The 24323-nt window shown below is 40.0% G+C and overlaps 1 protein-coding gene across 4 annotated transcripts in view; it reads left to right on the plus strand.

Annotated features, from left to right (window-relative positions):
• Positions 1-24323, plus strand: part of iqsec3a (IQ motif and Sec7 domain ArfGEF 3a) — a 116646-nt gene that overhangs the window by 53987 nt on the left and 38336 nt on the right. For 2 of the 4 annotated variants that reach the window (XM_067582055.1, XM_067582056.1), the window contains exons 3-4: positions 9210-9858; positions 19393-20690. In XM_067582055.1, the coding sequence (XP_067438156.1) occupies positions 9210-9858; positions 19393-20690 (1947 nt within the window). Of the gene's footprint in view, positions 1-9209; positions 9859-10607; positions 10712-19392; positions 20691-24323 lie in introns of those variants that run through there. The other 2 variants (XM_067582057.1, XM_067582058.1) reach the window with 2 other exon arrangements.

Genomic DNA, 24323 nt, shown 5'->3' on the forward strand with positions numbered 1-24323 from the left:
ACCTAATGTAAGCGGGAAATGCTCAGGCAAGTAGTCACAGAGGAGATGTCAGTACCTCTACAACCATGTCTTGTAAAAACTGTTCGTGTACAGTTAATTTGCATTAGCAAATGCGTTTTTGGGAAATGTAGTGCTGCCCATTTTACAATTTATTTTTACATTTATTACATATCTGCAAGCTGCCAATACAGATTGTTCATAGTGAACGAATGTGCAAAACTGTTAGTGACAGTATCCACTACTGGCAGCTAAGGCAATAACAATATTTGGGATGCACAACATGAAACCTAATCTCTAAGATAGAGGTCCTGTGCTTTGTATGTCCACCAATCCAAACCAACCTCTTCCTAGTGACTTCTGTGCAGTATGTGGACTCAAGTCACATGACCTGAGCTCGATAAATGGTAGTGATCTGACTCTCAACAAGAAAGCAAATAAGGAGATTTCCCAAAGTGCTGAACTCTTCCTTAAATTGGAAAAAATATTGCCAGTTAGAAATTGTTTCCTCCAAAAAGTATTTGGAAAGGCAAATTAGTGTATAGAAACATATTTTAAAGAGAGAGAGTTGATATGATATGGCAATACTAGATTTATAGATGACATTCTGTGACATTGAAGTGGCACTGACATACGTTGTGCCTGTCTTTTTGAATCCTTGAAGCCCTGCGCATGAGTCCTGGGCTGTGTATATATCAGTATACTTTCAATATGTCAACCATATATCTACAATGCAATTTCCACTGCTGCTGTCTCTCTCTCTTTCTATCTCTTGCTGTCTCTCTCTCCATTGTACCCACATCCCTGGGCAACAGCTTTTTGAAGAGATTCAATTTGAAATCCTGTCTTGCATATTTCACAAGCCCAACCTGTTTTCATACCCTGTGCTCTGTTGTTGCTGGAAAGATGTTTCGTTGATGTTGCATGGGAGCGCCTGTGGTTATACTGGTCATATATATATATATATATATATATATATATATATATACATACATTTGTGTATATTTGCATACAGCAGTTTGTCTCTTAACCCCTTCGGAGGGAATAAATGAAAGCATACCTTTTTTACGGCAGGAGACAAGAAACTGTTTCTGCTACATCTTACGTCAACCTGCTCACCCCGTGATACCGATCACTGGCCTTCCATAAAAGTGCCTGCTAGAGGCTCATTCTCTGCTTTTCAGAAACTGGTCGATATTGATCTCAGTCTTCTTCAGTCAAGCCCCAGTGTTCAGAACATATGGATATACATATACATATACAAATACAGAATTATAAACCGTATCTCTTTTATCCCAGGTTTCCTCTCTCTCTTCCTTCCTCTTGCTAAGTAGTGGTATTTATGAGATATGTCGTCCCACCCAAGTGAGCACAGTATTGATTGGCATCTCCATAACCAATCCATCACTTCAAGATTGATCTCATGGGGTGAGCTGAAAGCACAAAGAGGATACCACCTACCATGCATCACTGCATGTCTACTCAAGGTCAACTTCATAGGGTAGATTTGGTCATGCTTGGTATAGTTCTGTTTGTTTAACCTTTAAAATAGGCTAAAATAGCCTTTATTACCTCATGCTTCCCATTTTTAGACAAGAGAATGGTTCATTCCATTTTAGACTAGTTTTTAATGGTATCTGAACAGTGCTTTAATAGAAAATGCTTTAAGTTATACACAAGTGCAGATTCCTTGAGTCTGACCTCTTTTCCTCAGGGAAAGAACAAAAAGCACAGATACTGTTAACCATGTGACTCACCCAGTGCCTATCTCATGATTTAAACATGTCATGTCTATATTTGTTAATGATTCTACACTAAAGCTTCAGTCGACGTGGCCAAGAATGTGCAGCCGGATCTCATGAGATTACACAATATGCAGAAAGCATGTGAAATGGTTCCTCAGTCCCTTTCTGGACTTCATTGTCTTCTTTGAAAGAGGCTGGCTCTTATGGGAGCTATACTGCTGCAGATGTGTGTGGGTAGCGGATGTGTGTTTCCCATTTGACCTTGAAATTGGAAACAGAGACTCAAAGACAAGATATACTGTATCGCTTTTTATCTGCTGATGGAGGGAGGCTTGGATGGATGTATTTGATTCCAGAGAGATATAATTTATATTTGAGGCTTTTATCCTGCAGATATGGGTAGTTATTTTTATTTTATTTATGTATTTCATTATTTTTGAGTCTTTATAGTACCTGTTTCACTGCTGACCATGTAAATACATACACCATACACACATGACAATGTTACCTTACACTCACCTAAGGGTCTGCCCTTGTGCATATACATTGTTACAAACCCATGTGTGCTTTTAAATAACAGGAAATATCTGGTTTTAACAGCACAGTTCCCATGTAGCTGTCACAGAGTACAAAGAGTGCCGCTTTTCTCTCATTTGCATTAATTGGGAAGGCTTATACTGTATGTGGAGCATAGATAAGTTGGTCACTGCTCAGTGTTTTTACTTGTAAAAGAGATCACTGTAAAATATGATAGAAAATTACTCAGTCATGCTAGCAGCATGATCTCTCAGCAACTATTGGATGGATTGAAATTTTGTTCAGGCATTCATGGTCCACAGAGGATAATGATATGCTAATGATAATAATAATAATAACTTTATTTATATAGCACTTTTTAAAACATGTGACAAAGTGCTTTACACAGTCATAAAAACAAAAAGAGACCAAATTACCAGATAAATATTAAATAAAAGTAGAATTTATACAGTAATAATAACAAGTGAGGTTATGGCATGAATTACTAAAACACAAAGTTAAAATAAAAAGAGTAAACTGATTCAAGAGAGCAATTATTTAAAAAAAGTGCATTTTAAAGAGAGATTTAAAAGAGCAAACTATATGAAACCTACTGACTTTCATGATCCCTCAATTATTCAACTAGTACCATCATCTTGTCAATATCTGAATTTGTGTAATACTTTGGTTTATGACCAAACACCTACAAAACTAATGACATTCTTGTTTCATGTAGCTGTGCTGATTAGCAAATGTTAGAATGCTAACATGCTAAACTAAGGTGAACATGGTAAATATTACCTTCTTATCATCAACATGTTAGCATTTTCAAAGTCAGTATTCGTCTTATGCTAAAGTAGCCTAACTTTTTTGGACAAAATTATTATGATGCTACTAAAAACATTGGGAGAATTTGAATTCTAAAATATACATAAATATGAATATTTGACAATTTTCAAAGCTAATGAAATTTACTCTGTTTAGAGTTATCATGTTGCTATGATGTGTGTCATTGTTTTGTGTGCTTTCCTATAGCTTAAAGGGGTACTCCAGTGATTTAATACTGCACTTAATAAATAATGGTAAATATCAATCAAACAGCAGAAGTGTAGATATCCAGACCTTTAGTTCCTTGCATTAGTGAGGCTCCAAACATCCTCGTTCCTACAATTCCCATACTGCAGCTTGACTCTCCCTGCCTGGTAAGTGCCCATGCCCCCCTTAAACTCCTTAAACTTAAAGTCCAATGTCCAACTTTTTTTCACAGGCTGCATCATACTCACCATGACCAGTAAACTGATCTTCATTTATAAAATCAGCATAGTTTCCCTTAAACATCATGGATATTGGTACATAAATATCAATATTTTTTGGTGTGAGTTGGTCTTTTTAGGCTTTGCGTCATGCATTTCCTAAGTCAGAGCTTGGCCTCTGTGCTTCCATCACCCTCGCACTCTTCCCCATCTCCTCATTGCAAATGCAACACATCTCATATCCACACAGTCATACCACCTCTCCCAGCAGACAGTTCACTCTCCTCATTGCCCACACACACACACACACACACACACTCAGGATCTCACACAGTAACCCTGACCACTCACACCAGCATATTGTATTTTTAAAGACACAAAATAAATGAAAGTCAGTGAAGCTGTAAATACACGCTTGCTGAGTTGTTCACAGAGAGGTTAACAAGGAGTCGGGTCAAAGATAACCGAAAAAAAGGAGGGAATTAAGTTATGTACTCTTCATCATCACTAACAGTGAAGAAAAATGACTCAACTTGACCTGGTGATTAGAGAGAACCATAGTCTTTTTGATGCTAATTTGCTTAAAGCTGACATCGTGCATTTTTTATCAGGGGTGAGAGCTTCTTAAATGAACTGGAATGAAAATGATTTGCAGTCTGCAGAGAAATGGCGACAGTGCAAAACTGAACTGATTTTTTTGGAAATAGAAAGCTCACTGTCAGGGCAGAGTTATCTTTGTTATCTGGGTTTTTTTTTAAATTTGTTTGTGAATTCATCAGTGTTAGAGTGAGGTGAATTGGCTATTATGCAGAATGCTTCTTTTGGCTTTTTTTTCTCCTGCAGGTTCAGGGATTTGTGAAGAGAAAGTATACAGAATAATAACAACATAATTACACACAAATACACAGATACACACTATTAAAGACCTCCATTTACAATTGGACATCATCTTTTCCTCTGTATTCTCCCCCCACAGTATGAAATCTGCTGTTCATGTGGCACAAAGTCATGTTTTTCCAGCTTGCAGAGACTATGATGAATTTCAAATACACTCGGATGATGTATTCAGCAAATTTACCCCATACATTACCCTCTCCATGATTCGGAAGAAAGAAATATGCTTATTTATGCAGAAGCTTCTGCTCTCCAGTCTGCCCTTGTTTTCTGCCTGATGAACTGATTAATTCTCTATGAGGGCTATGAGAAACAGATATAAGGGAGTGAAGAGGGAAGAGGGATTTAGCGTAAGTGACAAGGTAACAGATTCCTGCTTGGTTTAAAAGAGAAATAATTCTTAGAGGCAGAAAACACAACAGAAAGTGCTAGAATGATTTCAATATAAAACTGTATTTCTATATTGGAAAATCATGAAATCCATGCCTAAGATTGAAACAAAACTACTTTCTTAAGCAAGAAATGATAACAGTGAGCAGCCTCTTCAGGGATCTCATTTGCTATGACTTCTGCTGATGTGGTTTTCCTCACATAATGCCCTCTTCAGCAACTCTTTGGCTACAGTCCACTAGAGGATGGTAGACCCTTTGAACCCACCGGTCACATGGCTCGATATCTCATCTTTGCTGCCGCACACCTCCATGGTGATGATGCAGCAAAAGCTGTGCGATCAAGGTTAATGAAAGTCGAAGCAGCCCGCAGATAACTGAGTTCACGCTGAAAACATAAGATGGTGGCCTTCCTGTTGGATGTCATCATCCTCACAGTCCAACAGTGACAGACTATTTTATCCCCCTATCCTGCTGCCACTCATCCTGGTTGTTGTCTCAATGCAAAATGTGCTCTTAGTCCACTTTTCTGGTTGAATAAATCTCTTAAAAAATGAGACCAACCAGCAAACATCATGGCTGAAAGTTGAAGCCAGATGCAGAAGATGTAGTTCCTCTGAGTGCTGGATGCTGGCTCCAGAAAAACTCCCTCTCCTCTTTAAATGCATGGTTTTACGTGCCTGTATATAAATGCAAATTATAATTAATTCCACATCAATATTTAACGCAAAACTCAGGCATCCTGTTTTGCTAGAAATCAAAAGTGGATAACAGCTGCATCGTGAGCCACTCAGAGGGCTATTTAGAGAGACACAATACTCTATATAAACGCTACACAACATAAACAGCGCACACCACCAACAGACAAACCTGGACTCACACCAAACTACAGTATCAGCTTGTTAGCAATCATAGCAGAGAGGGCAGAAGACGTCAGCAGACACTGTAATTATATTCTGGATGGAAAGCACAGAGACGACTGCGCTCATCCGTCTTCAATACTGACGTATGGAAAAATGAGAGGCGAGAGAGGGAGGCAGCATCCAGAGCTTGTCTCACGTTGACACCTGGAACTGCTCAATCTCCTACCTGGTGGAGGACAGAGCGGAAGAGAGAGAGAGTATGAGTGTGTGAGTAAGAGGGGGAGAGAGATGGTTGGACAGAGAGGATGACAGGAAGCTTGACAAAATGGATGAAAGGAATGAGGATGAGAAGTTGGTTGATATGCAGAGTGTGTGTGACAGACTTAGAAGATGGAGGAAAGAGAAGCCGTCGTTGAAGTACAATAACTCTTGAGCTCATGCACACACATGCTGTACATGAATACACACACACACACACACACACACACACAAAATATGCAGTGTTATTCATTTTACATGGGGATTAATTTAATGTGTCCCCTCGCAAATAATCCCTTATCCAGGTAACTTTTTTTTTTGGTTCCCTTATCAAAATGTGGCTTAAACCCAGTTGCATGTAGCCTATTGGTTGTCAGATTATCTCTCACCATAACAAGAACAACCAGAAAAATGCTAATAGGAAAGACTCACATTTAGATTCACAACAATGAGTGGAAATATTGCAAGCAGAGATGGAAGGTTACAACTCTCCTCCTGAAAGACGTTTTTTTTTTTTTTTTTCCAGGCAGATCTATTTTTTGCACAAGAAAAGCTCACCTGCAGCTGAGTGTTGAAGCAGCAGACTTTATTTCTCTATTCATTATTCATTACTCATATGAGCTCTATTTTAGAAGTAGCAGACCCAGCTATAACCTGCTAAAGATACTTTCTCCTCAAGCTTCTTTGCTGCAACGTGTGATGAAAATGAGAAAGGAGCCTCCTGTGCAGGAAGGGAAAGCAGACAGGATTTTGCAGTGCACAAATCTCTTTGGATCTTTTTTCAGATTTAAGGCTGTGTACACACTAAAACACACTCTGGACTTGAACAGGAAATAAGCAGATATATGATAGACACTTATAAATACACATTTATATAAGATAGCAAATTTTAGCTACAAATCCGCACAAACACTGGGCGTTCATGCACTTCTACTTCTCTACTTAGCATGTAGAGCTACATTTTTGTTAACTCTTTTTACTTGTCACTGCAACTTTTTGGCAAATACACAGATTTACACTGAAAGTTTGTCATCGCTGTGAAGCTCCCTCCCCCTCTGGGGAGAATCATGCCAATTTTCTTCTGTAGCACTCTGCATATGCCAGCCTGAATGTCCTGATTTTATGCTCACTGACTCTAGTCTTATCGCCGTATCCAATAAGAGGGGAAAAAAAGTCTTATCTTAATCTTCATAATAACAAGCCCAGCTGTTATCACAACCACTGTCAACTAGTGTGAAAACCTGGCTTGAATTCAAAGGGTCTTTCAAGAAAATCTGCTGATACTTAACATGTTGCCCTTACAATACGTGTACATTAGCAAAACCGGACAACTGTTGAAACAGAAACATAAGCAGGTCTCTGCGTTATATCTGAAAATGGAGATTGATACAATATTTAGACATTGGTTTATTTGTGAATTTAACCATCACAACTTTTCCATTCTACTTTTTAATCTAGTAGGTGTTTAGCCATGCTAGCAGCATGGCTCTTTGAATAGCAGTGATGGTCTGTTGGTTGATTTCAAATCATCATTTTGTTCCAGACTGATATTTCTCAACAACTATTATGGTGTGTTCAAACAGAACGCGAAGCAAATTTTCCCCTCGCCTCATTCACATGTATTCGACTGCTTGGCCATTTGTGTTTATTTGCCCCAAACAGCCAACTTTTTCAACTCGCGCAGACATGTCCTAGCATCAATTTGCGCGGCCCCAGACGAAGTCTATTTGTGTCTTCACATTGACTTTGTATGTAACTGCGCATTTAAAATTTGCTTTGTGTTCTGTCTGAACACATAGGATTACCGGGATTACACATGGATTACCATGAAATTTGTCTCCAGACTTTCATGTCCCCTTCAGGATAAATTGTAATCACTTTGGTAATCCCTTAGCCTGCCCTTTAGCACCATCATCAGGTCAAAATTTCACTGTGTCCAATACTCCAGTTTTGGCAGTATCTTGACTGGCTAATTAGCAAATGTTAGCATGCTAACACTAAGATGGTGAACATGGTAAACATTATACCTGCTAAACATCAGCATGTTAGCATTGTCATTAGGAACATGTGAGCATGTTAGCATTTAGCTGTGCAGAGTGCAGCCTCACAGAGCTGCTAGCATGGCTGTAGACTCTTGTTCTTATAGTGAACAGCTGAAACATTAGACAGGACAACATTGCAAATGAATTACAAGACGCTGCCAATTCAGAATAGAAAATGAAAGTCAAACAAGTCAATACATCAAGATGGTCCCAAACAGATCCTCAAACAGCTGACATTTGTTGTTTCAGAGGCCTTGGGTTTAAAAAGATTTTCAAACATCAGACATCCTCTTGTTATGTAGATACACTGTGTGACTCCACAGAGAACAAGCTTTAATAAAGGGCTCACTCGAAATTATACTTGTGCCATCATATCTTAGTAGTAATTTAACAAATACATGTAGAATGATACATTTTCACATGTTGGTGTCCTTTCTGTTATGGGTGTGCCTTTTGGTTGAAAGATGTAGACAATTTTGCTCTTATCTGTCAATGCTAATGATGCTAACATGACAGAAGAAGGCCTATACTGCAGGGCCAGACTCATATTTAATGCATGTATGACTTCATCTACATGGAAACAACATTACAGAATGTCAGACCAATAGGAAATGATTTAACTGAAGGACATCACTTTATAATGAGACAAAAGAAAATACTATAAGCTATAAAAAAAAAAGTGTAAAGAAGGAAAATGGTCAAGTTGTTCTGTTCAGAAACAGATCAAATCAAAACACAACACATATTCCCACTTCTCTTCTGTGTTATTAGGCTACACCATAAAAAGCTGCCACCTCCCACACTAACACTAATACGTGCAACCATTCACGCATATGCAAACACACATACAAGTCTAAAAGGAATAGAGTCAATTGTATTAGCTGCATGACTGTCCCCCATGTCCGTGTGTGTTGCGTGTGTGTCACTATCGGCTGTCAACTTTCTTGTTTCTTCACATTTCCTCTGAAGGTTTTGCTGCAATTTATATATTTTTTTTATTTAATCTTGTACACTGTGGGTTTGTCAGCTGTTCTGTGCTGTACATTTTCCTCGTTTTCATTGTCTGTCAAGTGTCTAGACAGACAAGAGAGGCAGACAGAACAGAGCAGGTAGCAGAGTGAGTGAGATCATACACACACACAAAAAAAAGGGTCAACTTCTTACCACTGACCCAGGCAGCCTGGAGAAGAGGTCAGAGCTCACCACGGATGCAGCAGCAACCTCACTCTGCGTTTTCTCCTCCTTTCTGCAGCGATGACCTTTCTCCAGACTCGTCTATGGGGGAGGAAGGGAAGGGAGGAGAGGGGGAGCTGCAGAGTGAGGCCCAGTCACAACCACAGCCACAACCACAGCCCCAACAGCAACAGCAGCAAGAGACTCAGCCACAGACTGAACCACCACAGCCACAGCCGCAATCTGAGCCCCAGTCGCGACCACAGACTCAACCACAGCCTTTGCCCGAAGTCAAACCTCAGCCAGAACCTGAACCGGAACCCCAGCCTACATCTGAGCCGGAGCCTGAGCCTAAGCCTGAGCCTGAGCCTGAGCCTAAGCCCCAAGTCGAGGCTCCGAGTGAGGAAGCAGCACAGGACGCCTCTAAAGCCCCGTCACCTAGCAGAGAGGAGCACACAGGGGGGGAGCAAGAGAAGCAGAAGACGGAAGAAGATGGGGAGGCAAACAGAAAGCAAGATGGAGAGGAGACACAGGCCGAACGACGTGAGGGCGAGGCAGCACAGGAGGAAGAGGAGGAGGAGGAAGGGGGAGGAGCAAAAGGAGGTGGTGCAGGGAGGAGAGCCAGTCTCCACCATACGGCCTCGCCCTTGAGGGTGCAGCGCAACGGGGCCGGCTCGCACTCCGCCACCTCCGACTATGAGCTCTCGCTTGACCTCAAAAATAAGCAGGTAGGGTTGTGTTGGGGATGGGTGGGTTGTGAGGGTTGGTGTGTTGTTTGGGTGAGGGGAGCGGGAGGGGGAGGGCGGCAGGTAACCTGGCTTGTGTGTACTGTACGTCTTGTGGTCTAACATGTTTGTGATGTTTAGTTTTCTGTCTGAAGTCGAGGAATTTTGGTTTGGGGGCAAAGCTGGGGTTTATTTCTGTCCGTTTGTCGTATTGATCCCTATTGGCACTTTTAGACTTTCCAAACTGTATCTACTTCCTTTTCTTCATTATCATAAACCATCATTGTCATTGTCATGTCATCATTTCATCCTAACATGGTTTTGTCTTTCAACAAATTTGGATTGTGAAGGAGCGTATGATATTACTTAATCCCCAGGCATTTTACTGCTGTGGTGCAATTTACAGAGTGACTCATGTACATATGCACACATACAAATACACACATCAGGGTACAGTAATATAGAAACAATGTAAAAAAAAAAAATGTATCTGCATGAATAAAAAGCCTTTTAATTTCTGTTTTTTCTGCTGCTTTATGATATTCAGTGGATGATGAAAAGCCCCAATTTGTCTTTTCCACGGAGAAGCATGTGACTGTTATCTGTTCTCATCTTATTACAGCCAGTTAAACTGATTTTGTCCTCTGAGCGTTTGATACTGATATGTCAATGAACTGTGACTGTATTTGGACATGCATTTCCATGCTCTCATGTCTGTGTTCTTATCATGCCGATCATCAGGGGCTCGGAAATCATCACATATTCATCTCCATTTCAAGGACCATCAGTCATTTGCTTTCCATTTTCATTGTCACCCATCTAACCAACATTCTTCAGTCCATGGATCTTCAACCAGGTAAGGCAGCAGAAACTTGTGGGGCTCCTAATGTCCTTCTGGTCAATATTCTACACTCCAACATAGATTTTTGTCAAGGTGAATACATTTAGAGCTGAGTGATTAGTCGATTTATCAATTAGTTGCTCGACAAAAGATCAATCTGCAACTATTTTGATAACTGATTGATCATTTAAAGGGACACTCCACCGATTTTACACACTCAATACTTGAATAATGTCTTCTTTGGCTTTAGAAGGAGCTTCCCAATGTTTGATGTTGATGTAATAGTGATGTCATCAGGGCTTGGGCTTGAGACTTAACATTTTTAACAGAATAAGGGGGCATTTAGGAGGAATCAAGGGTCTAATGAAAGATGCTATTAAGTTGCATTATGGGAAATGTAGTGTTTTTGGGACTAAAAGTAGAGCTCCTTCTCTGCTCCTTCGATTTTGACCATTAAAAGATGTGTTTATTGTAAGATCCCCAACTCTATGCAAGTGCAATATCAAATGGCTGTAGTGCCCCTTAAGTCATTTTTTAAGCAGAAATACCAAACATGTGCTGATTCCACCTTCTCAAATGTGTGGATCTGCGGCTTCTCTTAGATTTATAACACTGTAAGTTCAAACAGAACAAGACATTTGAAGATGTCACCTTGAACTCTCGGAAACTGCAATGGGCATTTTCCAATATTTTCTATGTTAATAGACCACAACAATTATCTGCAGACTAATAGACAATGGAAATATTAGTTAGTCGTAGCCCTAAAGATAGCAGTTGCACATCATGCAGGGTATTTTTAAAGGTCCAAATTTACAATGTTCATGGATTAATTTGTTTCTTTATAAGACACAAAGGTTGCTGACCTCCCTCCCTCAAGTCTTGACTTGCAATTCTGTCACTCTAAGTGTGGTGTGGCACACTTGGCCACTCTAAATCAATAACCCAGAACAATCCATAAAAGCAGCCCTGGTATTAAGTGTTTCTTAGTCTCAGGTCACCAGCTACAGACTGTGAAAATAAATCAGAGGTGATACAGTTGGTGTCATTTGGATATTTGTTTAATTCTAAGGTATGTGAATGAGCAATACAAAAATATAAAATGAGCTGCAAAAGAATACTAGAATCCCCTTTCTAGTAACTGGCCAATGAAACTAATGTATTTCAGTGACATGGTTGCTTTATTTCACTCTCTGTTGGCTCCATTATCACCAATTTTTCACTTCATGTCCTTAACACTTCCCTATTCGAGACTCTGTGCTCTTTTAACCTCAGCTCAACCCGTGTCTCCCTCTCACCTCCGTTCCCACTCTTTTAATCTCACATCTGAAACACCTTCCTTCCACTATCTCCCTGTCAACGATGCTGGAGATACGCAATCAGTGAGATTGATCTTCTGTCTGTACAGCTGGGGGTGCAGGGGCTTGATGCATCCACAGATCAATGTCAGAGTAATTGGATCTGTGGGGCGATACCTTGATTGCAATGGAAGAACCTGGTGACTGAAGTATTTGAGCGTTCACTCACTTTAGGTTGAGCGTTCAATATGCAGAAACCCCCTTTACTTTAAAAAAAATGGCCTAAATGTCATTTTAGAAGTACAATATTATAATTTATAAATCAATATAGAGGAATATTGGTTAATTAACATGTTATTTTCATGCCATGGGGCAATTTTTTATTGAGATAAATGAACAAGTACTAATTCCGCATCATATGGTTTACAGAAGAAAAAAACAACAACTCTAAGTCAGTGGTGGAGTAACAATTCATTTATTCAAAACAATTTTTTTTTTTTTTTACAGCCTTAGTATTACTGGGAAAATTTGTGGAGTCAGTGTACTGTTTGATCTGTTTTGTGAAAACCAAAATGTTAGGCCTTTTACCTATAAATTTTTATATATGGATGTAACCTTTAGCCGATGAAATTATAATATTAGAATTGAGAATTCAAATTAATGTGTTTTTCCAGGATGCCAAATAGTACATGTTTCCAAAGTAATACAATATTATGACTATTGCTGATAAAAACACACAAGTTATTTTTTTTTAAAAATTACAAAAGTGCAGTACCAAATATGATGAACAACAGTCTCAGGGGAACAACACCAGTACAATTTATATTAACGTCCTTCCTCATCTCTATAAGGGATCATTCACTATTATCTCAAATGGGAAAGAGTTTGTTTCATCTGTGATTGGAGGGAACAGGACTGTTTAATAAACTGAGAACACAATTTTATTATAAAGTTAAAGTTTAAACCCACCCACTCACTGCAACACAGATTATTTTACTGTAAATTCCTAAATCCTCAAACCCTTCAGGAGAATTTTTTATATAAACAATTATGTTACTGACTAAAACCATATTTAAAAAGTTGAAGTTGAAGATAAATTTTGTTTAGTTGTGTGTGTTCAGTTGTGTTAAGTGAACCAGTGTTTCTCAGACTAATTTGCTGTCCACACTTTGATTTACTGAGTCTGTTTAAATTGTCTCCGACAAAGCCGTAAGAACACACCACTGTGTGTTTTTCCTTGTTTATATAGCAACAACAAGTTTGTGAAAAAGTTGTTCATCAAATGGAGAGGTCTTGGAAATGTAAGTAATCCATGCTACCGCAAAACCTTTAGTTTTACAGGATGATGAAGTGATAGGTGATGAGACCTGACTTTAAATGACTGCTCCTGCTCCGTAATTGCTGCTAATCTCTGCTTGACTAATTGAGGTTCCCATGAATCAAAAGGCATTTATCTCCATAAAGTGTAACATTTGGCAGTGAAAACTTCAAACTGGCAGCTTGTATTCACTCATAATTGCAATTAAATACGCAAGTTACATGGAAGAAATGTCGAACAGGGATCATGTTAGGGTTAAGATCTTCTAAGGGATAAGTTTAAATGTTTAGTAGCTTGTCTTAAAACTGCTGATGCAAAAAAGCATGAATTAGCAAATGTGATGACATTGTTCAGTATGTTGCTGCTGAGAGCAGAGAAAATATATCATCTCAGTTTTGGCCACTCTGATGAGACTAGTTTTGCTGTTTGAGGCGATATAATCTAATCCTATTTTTTCATTCATTCTAAGTTTTTTATATGTCAGAATCAGTCTGTCATTTTTTAACTGATTTTTTTCAAGGATGTATCAGCTAAACGGATCACCATAAGCTGATGGCATTGAGTCTTTTATTATCGTCTTCATTTTGTAATACAGTCAGCATTAGTTGTGTTCCAGTTTTTGCTGTTATATAATCATCTCATTAATCATGCAGATGTTTCTGTGCTGTAAGACAGTGTGCATTAGCATGAAAGCTAATAATCACGGCTTTGCATTTTGCCCTGAATTTCTGCAGCATGTAAGATCTAATAATCTATGGTTTTGCTTAGGCATGAGTCGTTACATTTAAGGGTTAGACCCTTAATCAGTATTTTAGAAATGATTGATTCATGGCAGAAAGAACAAATAGTATTTTAATGGAAAAGACCAACATTTTGGGAATACGCTTAATTTCTTTGTTGCCAAGAGTTAGATGAAAAGATTGATACCACACTCACACACCTGTCCCTCAAATATTAAGTTATAGCCAGTAGCCAGTTAGCTTAGATTAGCATAAAGACTGTGAACTGGGGGGAACAGCTAACCTGGCTCTAACAGTAACAAAATCCACCTACTAGCACCCTTAAAGCTCTCTAATTAACATGTTTACATCATTTGTTTAATTTGTACAAAAACCAAAGGGTACGCCTTGGCTGGGAGCAGTGACTTCCTGAGTCTTGACATCACTGAGAGGTTGCCAGGCAACCAGCAGTAACTCCAGAAGAAAGTGAATAAGTGTATTTCCTAAAATGTCAATCTATTCCTTTAAATAAATTCTTTTGTGAGTGTTACTTTACTGTTAAAAGTATGTATAAATTCAGGAAATAAAATGGATGAACAGAGTTCTCAAAGTCACAAGCTTGCCCTTTATTAATTTAGTGTAATAAATTAAGTGCAAATGTCACGAGTAAAACAGTGTGTATAATGCAGCTTTAACATTGTTAAGTAGAGTTATAAGACAGACATTTAATACCAGGTTATATCATAATAATAAAATATGTATGAAATAATAATCATGGCAAAATATGTTCCTCAAAATCACAAAAAGAAAAAAGCTACTGTGTATTGTTGTCTTGAGGTTGACATATAATTTGGAGACATGTTTCCATTTGAAGCACAAACATTTCCAGACTAAAACACACTCCTTTTTTAAAGCTTCTGGGTATTAAAGTGAAACTTTGCTGATTTTCAACCAGCATTGTATCATTACGAAGTGGGTAGTATATGCAAATGAACAATGTTTAACTTCCCTCCATGTTGCCCGCACCCAGAGCTCCCCACTCATTTGCTGGCAGATCTGCTTTAGAGCTATGTTTCCACATTTTCTGTAGTGGTGCCTTCAAAGACAGTAAAATGTGGGTCTCCCAAACCACTCCTGCCTACCATGTTACACTAGTGATAGGGAAAATCAGACACTGCCAGCTGCTGAGTTTCTCCATGACAACACTAACACAAAAAAAACCACTAGCTTTACAAAATAAGAGCAGAGGTGTGGCGCAGAGCTAAGCTTCAGCCTCAGCCAAATGTAGACATACTTCAGCTGCTGAGTTTTGAGGAGAAAACTACCACCAGAGCTGCAGCACAGCTGAAATAGAGGCACTGCAGCTGGGGTAGCTTTGATGCTTGACTGGTGCCTGCCTGCTGATGATTGTCAATCTTTGTGGTGCTTTGGTGAACCTGACTTTGTTTTCTGATAGAATATTATATCAGACTTTGCCAACTCTGAATACAGAACAGAACAACAGCAACTGTGTCTTATCTGTAACTCGCAAAATAGGTAAAAGAAACAGTGTTTGCTTGCACAACATTTCGATAATGAAAATGTTTTGCAAATGAAAATTAGCCTTAGTAAGATATAGTTATAAGAGATATAGCACTGCACTAACTTTGTCTTTGATGCTAATCTGGCTGTGAACACACCATCAATAGAGTCAGTCTGATTGGACAAAACACCCACAATGCATTCTGGTTGTTGTAGGATTCCCCCTTAATAGCAGTATGGGGAATCTACAGCCTTTTTCTCAGTTTTCTATAGTCATAGGGCACAAATTTCCCAAATAATTGCATATTTCTGCTATATAGGTGTTAGTTTTAAGAAATCATCTATGAATTTTTGCCTTTAATATTTCATATAGAGTCAGAGAAAGTCCCATATTTCAAGCCAAGATATCTACCTTCACTGTCTGAAGCCCAAAATCAGCCAGTGTTCCTTTAGCTCAAAAATATTTGAAATGTCTCTGCATTTGAGCTAAAATTTCTATTTCAGTGGGATCATTACGTAAAATGTCCATTATAAGCTTATTTCAACCCCATATCATTTGGAATTATATTTGACTTAACTATTGAGTTAAATATTTACATGTCTCCTTTATCCTCACTTATGTATCCTTTATAAAACCATTTCACCTTTTTCTTGTTCACCCTCAACCCTCAAACTTTGTGTTAAATCTTTCAGTACATACTCCACTTTTTTTCTACACACACTGCAGTCTTAGCACCATTTTGTACTGGATTGTTTTCCACCTTTTATTCCCCTCATTGAAATGGGAACATGAGGTCAGCATGGTGCTGATCTGCCCGTCAGAATCGATTTAGAGACCCTGGTGGAACAGAGCAGTGCCACCACCGCGTCTCCGGAATAATCTCTCTCCATCAGCGCTTAGTGAAGTGATCAGAGGTAGAACTGACAGTCGGCTAATGGGGGGGATTTTCAGCTGTGCCACTCTTAGTGCAATCACCCGTGTCAGCATCTCTTTCTGTATCTTACCTTCTCCTCAACACCCTGAGCCACTTGGCTTGTTGTGTCTTCAAGTGCTCTGCTCATCTGTGTTTTTGCTATTTATTTGTTCGACCCTTTTCTACATTTCCTTATATCATACAGACGCTGGCATCAAATCCATTCCTCCATCCATCATGTTACAGCTTGCTGTGGTGGCTGTAATGCCATATGAATGGAAAAGTGTATAATATACAAATTCTGGTAAAGAAAGCAACATGAAACAAATGGTTTATTTATTTATTATTTATTTATTTAACCTTTATTTCTCTGAGAGCAATGCTCTCTTTTTCAGGAACGCCCCGATCACATTCACACAGTTACACATTCATACCTGGAAGCTGCCTAGTACAACTACAGTCTGGTCTGCCGGCCACTGAGCAGCTCCACTGGAGCGGTTGGGGTTAAGGGCCTTTCTCAAGGGCACCTCAGTGGTGGTAATGAGGGGGGGGGGGGGGGGGGGGGGGGGGGGGGGGGGCAGAGGCAAGAGTTGCTTCTTCACTTTTCCCACCCAGATTTATCTTGCCGGTCCAGGGGATTGAACAAACTCGCTTCTCTAACCTTTAGGCCACCACTGCCCCACAATTCTTCTTCCCTGACCCAGCTTACGCAGAAGGCAAAACAAACAAGCTCGACTGCCACATTTAATCAAAAGCAGCCACACTGATCGCCATTTCTCACTTTCAAGGGCACCTCTGCAGTGGAACTCTTTGCACAATCTGTTTTAATGAGGGACACCTTTCTGAGTAATGAGGTCAATCATATTACCTCTGCTCCTGTTTTTTAAAGACAAAACCTACTAAAGGTCTATTTTGGAGCGGGGTAATGTTGATAAGGCTAACCTTGTCGTTTTAAGAATGCATACAGCGCAGTCACAGAACAATCCCGATTAAAAAGTGATGAATATTCAGGGTGAGTTCGACCGGTCCACAAGAGTTGACAGTAATGTACTCTACTGAGAAGTCGCCATCAGCAGATACAGTAACGCTCAAAACTGGTGTCCTATTCAGAAACCACCTTAATATTCTCAGTCCGTCTCACTTTGCTCACAGAGGCTCTGCAGTGAAATATAAATGGAGTAGATAAGATGGATTTTCAGTGTCATTCCACTTTTCTAAAGAGCTTTGTATGTGATTCTGTTCCTCCAATGACAACGGGAGAGGCTGCATCTTGTTAAACTAACCACTTATCACAAATTGCAAACCCTCAAGGCATCACAGCCTATCGGTGCCTCTTTGCACAAGTCCAATATGAGGTGGTTGGGTGACTTTGTCCAGGACTAAAGCGAAAGGAGATTAGCAGCAGAAAGTCATTTTTTGATCCGCTGTGGCCACAGTAACCATAGGTTCAGTTGCATTTAAATTTACAGGAGGGATATTTTACTTGGACGAAATTAATCCTCATGTATGCAGTACATCACCCTGATACAAGAAGCCAGCTCCAAATCCTTCAGAGAAAACGGAGGGAGGGAACAACAAGCATCTCTATTTCCTAGAATTAAATGCTATTTTTAATGTGCACTTTAAATATATTTTTATGCAGCATATTTAGAACATGTACATTTTTTCATATTTGTAAGAAGCAGAATATGACACTGTTATTCTATCAAATCCAAAACCTCCTCCGCACACGTGCCCTCGTTAAAGTTAGAGCAGAAACAGAATTATATTCATTGATTTAGACTAAAGGAAAGGATTTCAAAAGATATGCACTACACAGAGTGACTTGAGAAGATAAGAGCGCTTTCTGGGCACCTCAAAAGATACTGACACCCTGATTGTTCTGGGAAACTCAAAGAGGTTTCATCTAGTGTTTGAGCTGCTGCCAGATGAGGATGGCTATATTACATCTCTATCTATTTCCCACAGCATTTGAGCATTTTTTTTTTCACAGGCAAGATTAATGGCTTGTTCAGTTTCAGACAATTTAAAGTTGTGTGGAGGACCTCTCTATGGAATTCGCAGAGATTATGAGTTCTATTTTCTGAGGAAAAGAACAGTTTGTCCAAATGCCATGAGTCAGCTATTACTGTTCTCTGTTTCAAACTGTGGCTTTGACCAAACTGTATACACATCACAAGGCCACTCAGCAAAATAGAATTACTGAATGCATCTGAGTATATCTGAATTTGTAATACTTTAGTATTTAATTTTTGCCTATTCTATCCAAAAACTGGACTTCTTTCATCTCTTGGGATTTTCATTTATTTTTTTCCCACCACAGTTTTCTCATTCCTCTTCTGCTGTTCAACTCATTCATTTTCCACCCACACTCCACCTGTTTTTCCACACCTCTTTTCAGCCTGCTTTCAACTCATATACGCTATTCATCTTCCATGCACCACAGAGACAGACAAGAGAATATTAAAAAACCCTGGTAGTGACATGGCATTCAGGCTACCCTCTTGCAAATATAAATGATACATTTGTGGGAGTCAGTGGCACAGAACACTTTTTGACCTTCGGCAAATTAAATTTTCTTAACTACCTGTGTATACTTTGTGTTATGCAATTTCTCTTCAATATGCAGCTATCACTGCAATAGTTATAATACAGTTCATGACTGAGTCCACATTTATATTTCTACCAGTAATTGCAGATTGTTCTGATAAGTATCTGGTGACATGTTTAAGTTTCATAAAAATCAATTTCATAAAAAAGCTTGCCTGTATCCAATTTTTCTTCAGCTCAGAACTTGACAATACAACATTACTTTTCTGTCACTCATATGTTATTGGCCATTATCTCCGCTTTGAAAATTCAAAAATACAACAGAATTTTCACCAATTCAATATTTTCCTTTTGTATCCCTCTGTCCTGTGCTTTCTAGATCGAAATGTTAGAGCACAAATACGGTGGCCACCTCATCTCTCGCCGTGCTGCCTGCAAGATCCAGACTGCCTTCCGCCAGTACCAGCTCAGCAAGAACTTTGAGAAGATCCGCAATTCGCTGCTGGAGAGTCGTCTGCCTCGGCGCATCTCCCTGCGCAAGGTCCGTGTGCAAAACACGGAGGGTTTCTCTGCTGAACGGGCCCTGGCAGAAGGCTGTAGCTTGGCAGGTATCCCATTGGTGCGCTCACCATCTCTGCCTGCCACAGTTGGTGGCACTCTGACCGACCTGGAAGACTCATTCACTGAACAGGTCCAGTCACTGGCAAAGTCCATAGACGATGCACTCAGCAACTGGAGCCTGAAGACCATGTGTTCACTGCAAGAAGGCGGCACTTATCAGTTCAGTGCCGACTCCTTCAGTGCTGCAGCAGCTACTGCTGCAGGAGTAGGAGGTGGAGGAGAGGGAAGTGGTGTGGGAGAGTCAACAATTCATCAAGGCCCGGTGGACCCAAGTGACCTGTCAAGAAGCGCAAGCAAGCTGCTGATGGCCTTCCGGGATGTGACAGTGCAGATTGACAGCCAGAACTTCCGTGTTTCATCTTCAGTCATGGAATCGTCCACTTCTGTCACCCTCGGCAGCTGCATCCAACAAGAAGGAGCCTCCACAACTGTCACAGCTACTTCCACAACAACAAACTCTACTCCAGCCTCCATTCCACCTTACCCTTCACAAGAACCTCCTCCTCCCCCAGCAGAAGTTCCAGCTGAACCCATAGATCCCCCTCCGCCCCCACAAGAGCCCCCACCACCCCCAGAATTAGAGATAGAAGGAGGCGATCAGGATGTTGAATTCCCCGCTCCCCCTCCGAGTGAAGAAGAGCTTGAGGAGGAGGAGCAACCTCCCTTGACCCCTCTGGACAAGATGGCTGCCCCTCAGAGTCCAGAGGAGGTGATGGTGGTGCTGCCGCCGCCACCACCACCAACAACAGAACTCCCTCAGGCCCCTCCACCACATGAGGCTGTACCATTGGGGAGCTCTCCTGTGGTAGAGCCGCTGGAGGTCAAGAGGTGTGGTTCTGAGATGGCAGACAACAGCTCAGAGCAGATGAGCAGCAGCAGCACATCCACAGAGGCACGCTCCACTTCTGAAGCCTCATCCAAGGAGGCCCTGCAGGCCATGATCCTCAGTCTGCCACGCTACCACTGTGAGAACCCCACCAGCTGTAAGTCACCAACGCTGTCTACTGACGTCATGCGAAAGCGCCTCTACCGCATTGGCCTGAACCTCTTCAATGTGTGAGTAACAGTTTTTTATGTTTTTTTTTTAATTTTCAGATGATTCCATTTGAATTTGACAGTAACTGATTTAGGACTGTGATCATTTCAGAAGTGATCGGTTCTGAATCAGTGCTAATTGCCCTAGAATTTCCATTGCCCAGCCATGATTAGTTGCACTGACACACAAAATGAATGATCACAAAGAGATTTGGACATGACAGAACAGTGTCTCGTATTCTCTTTCTTAATGAATTTTAGAACACTGAAATGAACCTTCCTTTCTTCCTTCCTTCCAAATTTTTAAAGGCAGTACAATAAGCTAGAGTAGGATTTCAAACCCTAATTTATACACACATATGATCAGATGCTAAATTAAGTCATGTAGAAATCATTTTTAGAAGACAATACGGTATATACGGTGAGATTTATAAAACAGTTTGTACATCAAGTCCTTTTTAAGAGTACCCGAAGTTTGATGGGGCCCTCTGGACTCAAAGAGCAAAGAAAAGCACTTTATGCTCACAGGTCCCCATTCTGCTGAAAGAACAAACAGAATGAAACCCAAGTCCCAAGCTAGATCTGAGGTGTCTTCTTTCTTCTCAGAGAGACAAATTAGAAAGGTGATAAAAAGAGAGGGGATGAATTATTGAGATCTAAAAGTGTGAAGATTGATTTGTAAGAGGGAAGGAATGAAATGAGAGTACCTGGTTGAGATGAGATAATACAGTTAGGGATAACCTAATATGGGTAGATACAGCTGTACCCAGACAATTGACCATTTGCCAAGCCTTGTTGCTATGTTTGTCAAGCTTTCCATTCTTGCATTTAATATACAGTTTACAATGGTAACAATGGCAGATTTACTACTCACAATTAACTGTAATTTAGTTAAACAGCCTCCTTGATTTCAGACAGAGTTTGACAACATCAGGCTTTTCATTTCTAGTTGACTATCAATTTTGCCAGCTGAAATGACAACTGTTGTTAGCAATTTAATCAGCCATAGCTAGCTTGCACAGCTCTTCTGTTTGAATCATCTTAAAACAATGATCTTTATCTACAGGATGAGAGGTAGCTGATGTTATGTTGCATAACTTTGGCTATATTTGCAGGAATGTCAGCTTCCCCAAATCCAGTGAAGTGCAGGACAGAGCTGCTAATATTACCCAAAATTTGGATAGTGGGGATGTACAGTACCGCACAGTGCATGTTTTTTACACAGTGCATTTTTAATGTAACCTGTGACCTTGCAAGCAGCTAATGTAGTTAGCCAATATGCTCCTTGGCCTTACCATGGAGGCACTTGGTTACTTATAAGCTAGTTAGCTGGACATACTAATGACTGCAGTTTATGTTAGAGTAGACAAATATACTGTTTTATCCATTCTTCACTCATTTGTTCTTGTGTTTTCACTTTTGAAAAGGCTAGAAAAAAGGACACTTCCTTCCAAACTCTTTCAAATGCCAAGCTATCACTCATCACAGCCACATGCATGCCACTTCAACATGTGGAGGAGTCCTACTTAAGGATTCAAAGCTATGATTGGATTATTGTTATTAGGTGGAGAAGTTAAGCAAATGGTCGGTTAGGGTGTGAAGAGCATCTCCAACTACTGCAGTTTTCTGTTTTATGAGAACTTGATGATGCAGTTTATCTTGTGCTAGGTACCTCTTCTCAAAATGCCTCTTGAATGTCAAGAACCCAGGCTCTTAGTGTAAAACCAAAGACATTTTTGTCACCATTGCATTCTCCTCCACGGCTTCACAAATAGTCAGAAGAAAAAGATCCTTTCTGTCTTGAAACTTTGTTTATGTCTGCTGGTTGCGGCTTTTCAGGTATTCCGAATTCAGTTCCCCTCGCTGCCTAGTGAAGAGTGACAAAGTCAAAACCAGATAAGAACTTCCCAAGACGCACTCCAGACAGGCGCAAGGTGGTTACATGGCAGCAAGAGATAGGAAGAAAAAGTGTTGCCATGGTGACAACTGTGCATAAGGGCCAGCACTGACTGAATCTGTTCTGTTGATCTGTTGAGAGAAACACTGAATCCTTGAGATATGTGTCGAACTAAATCAGTTTAGTTGTAGGAAGTAGAAAGTTTGTTGGCCCATAATCTCCAGCCAGTTATCATCTAAAAGACCAATTATATATGCATAAAAACACTTAACGAACTGTTTTACATGAAGCATATTGAATTTTTGTTAACATTTATGCAAGGCAACAAAGGCAGAGCAAATTCCAATGTGCAAGCAAATTTAAAGTTGTTTACCCTTCACGACAACCCTGATTTCATTTGTTAAACATTTTGCATTCCCCCTTCATGTTATGGTTGCAACCACATGACTCCCGAAAATGTGCTAAGCAGCACAATTGAAATGGGGAGATTTACCATATGCTCTATTAGCTTCTCACCCAGAGTATACCCTAAAGGATCTAAACCCCCCACATATTCAAGTGAACTGGACTTACCCACATATATTACAAGTTGCGCTCAGCCACTGATGGAATAGCTGGGTAGTGAATCCAAAAACTAATGGCAACGATCCATAAAGCCCAAAATTCTCATTAGTCATTCTGCTGCAAGTCGTGAATGTAATTAAAAGTTCCTTCAGCACTGTGTGAATCGGCACCTTGGGAACTGGGATGAAAAATTTGTTAACATTTCAATCCAAGCAGGGTTTTTTTTTTTTTCCTTTTTTGTCCCTGCCACCCCAACCATTTCTGTGAAAGCTCTCCTTGCTTTCCAAAATATCTTGTAGTGAAGGAAAATACACTGTGTTCCCTTGGGAGCAAAACCACTACAAGATTTGGTTAAGATATTGCCCCAATTAAGCCATTTCACGCAAATTTAGAAGATTGGAGCTCATAAACACATATTATCTTTTTGTTCACTGCCAAGCTCTGCAGTGCAATAAAAGTGCACAATAAAGCCGATTAACTTTGACTCAATGCTGGAGCGTGACACTGAACACAAGAGGAGAAACAGACTGTGCAGTTAGTGAGGAGGGGGATGCAGAGAGAATGTACCCACTAGCATTGCATCAACAATCTCACTTTCAGGACATTACTTCTATATCACACTACCTGTTCCTATCCCATGTTATCTTTTTTTAAAGAGGACATATGCTAATTTACTATATTTTTAATCCTTGGCTCTACTGGAATATATTTGCATGATTTACAGTTTTAAAAAACTCCTTATTTATCTAATACTAATCCTTTATGCAGCCCCTCAGTTCAGCCTCTGTCTGAAAAGGGATGTTTTAGCTCCTGTCTCTTTAAGGCCCCGCTCCCAATAAGCCCACTCTGTTATGATTGGCCAGCTTCCGGAAGCTGTGTCTCCGCCGACTTCGGGCAGAAGTAGTAGGATTTCACTTCTTTTTCTCTGTCTTTACTCGAAATGTCAACTTCTCAAATACATCTGTACAACACAAACAATACCTGGAAAAACCTTAGCAACAGACAGCCATTTACGGGCATGCATGACAAGCTGACATCAGCAAGGTCGGCAAGCTAGTCGGCAAGGAGAAACAGGTTGAAGCCCTGGCTTTTGACTTGCAGGGAGCATTTCTACATACATTAACCTCAAGTTTTGGAACTTTGACCATATTTAGCATAGATATTCAATATCATAATAGTATATAAATAACCAA

Source organism: Thunnus thynnus, chromosome 23, assembly GCF_963924715.1.
Source record: "Thunnus thynnus chromosome 23, fThuThy2.1, whole genome shotgun sequence".
Classification (NCBI taxonomy): domain Eukaryota; kingdom Metazoa; phylum Chordata; class Actinopteri; order Scombriformes; family Scombridae; genus Thunnus; species Thunnus thynnus.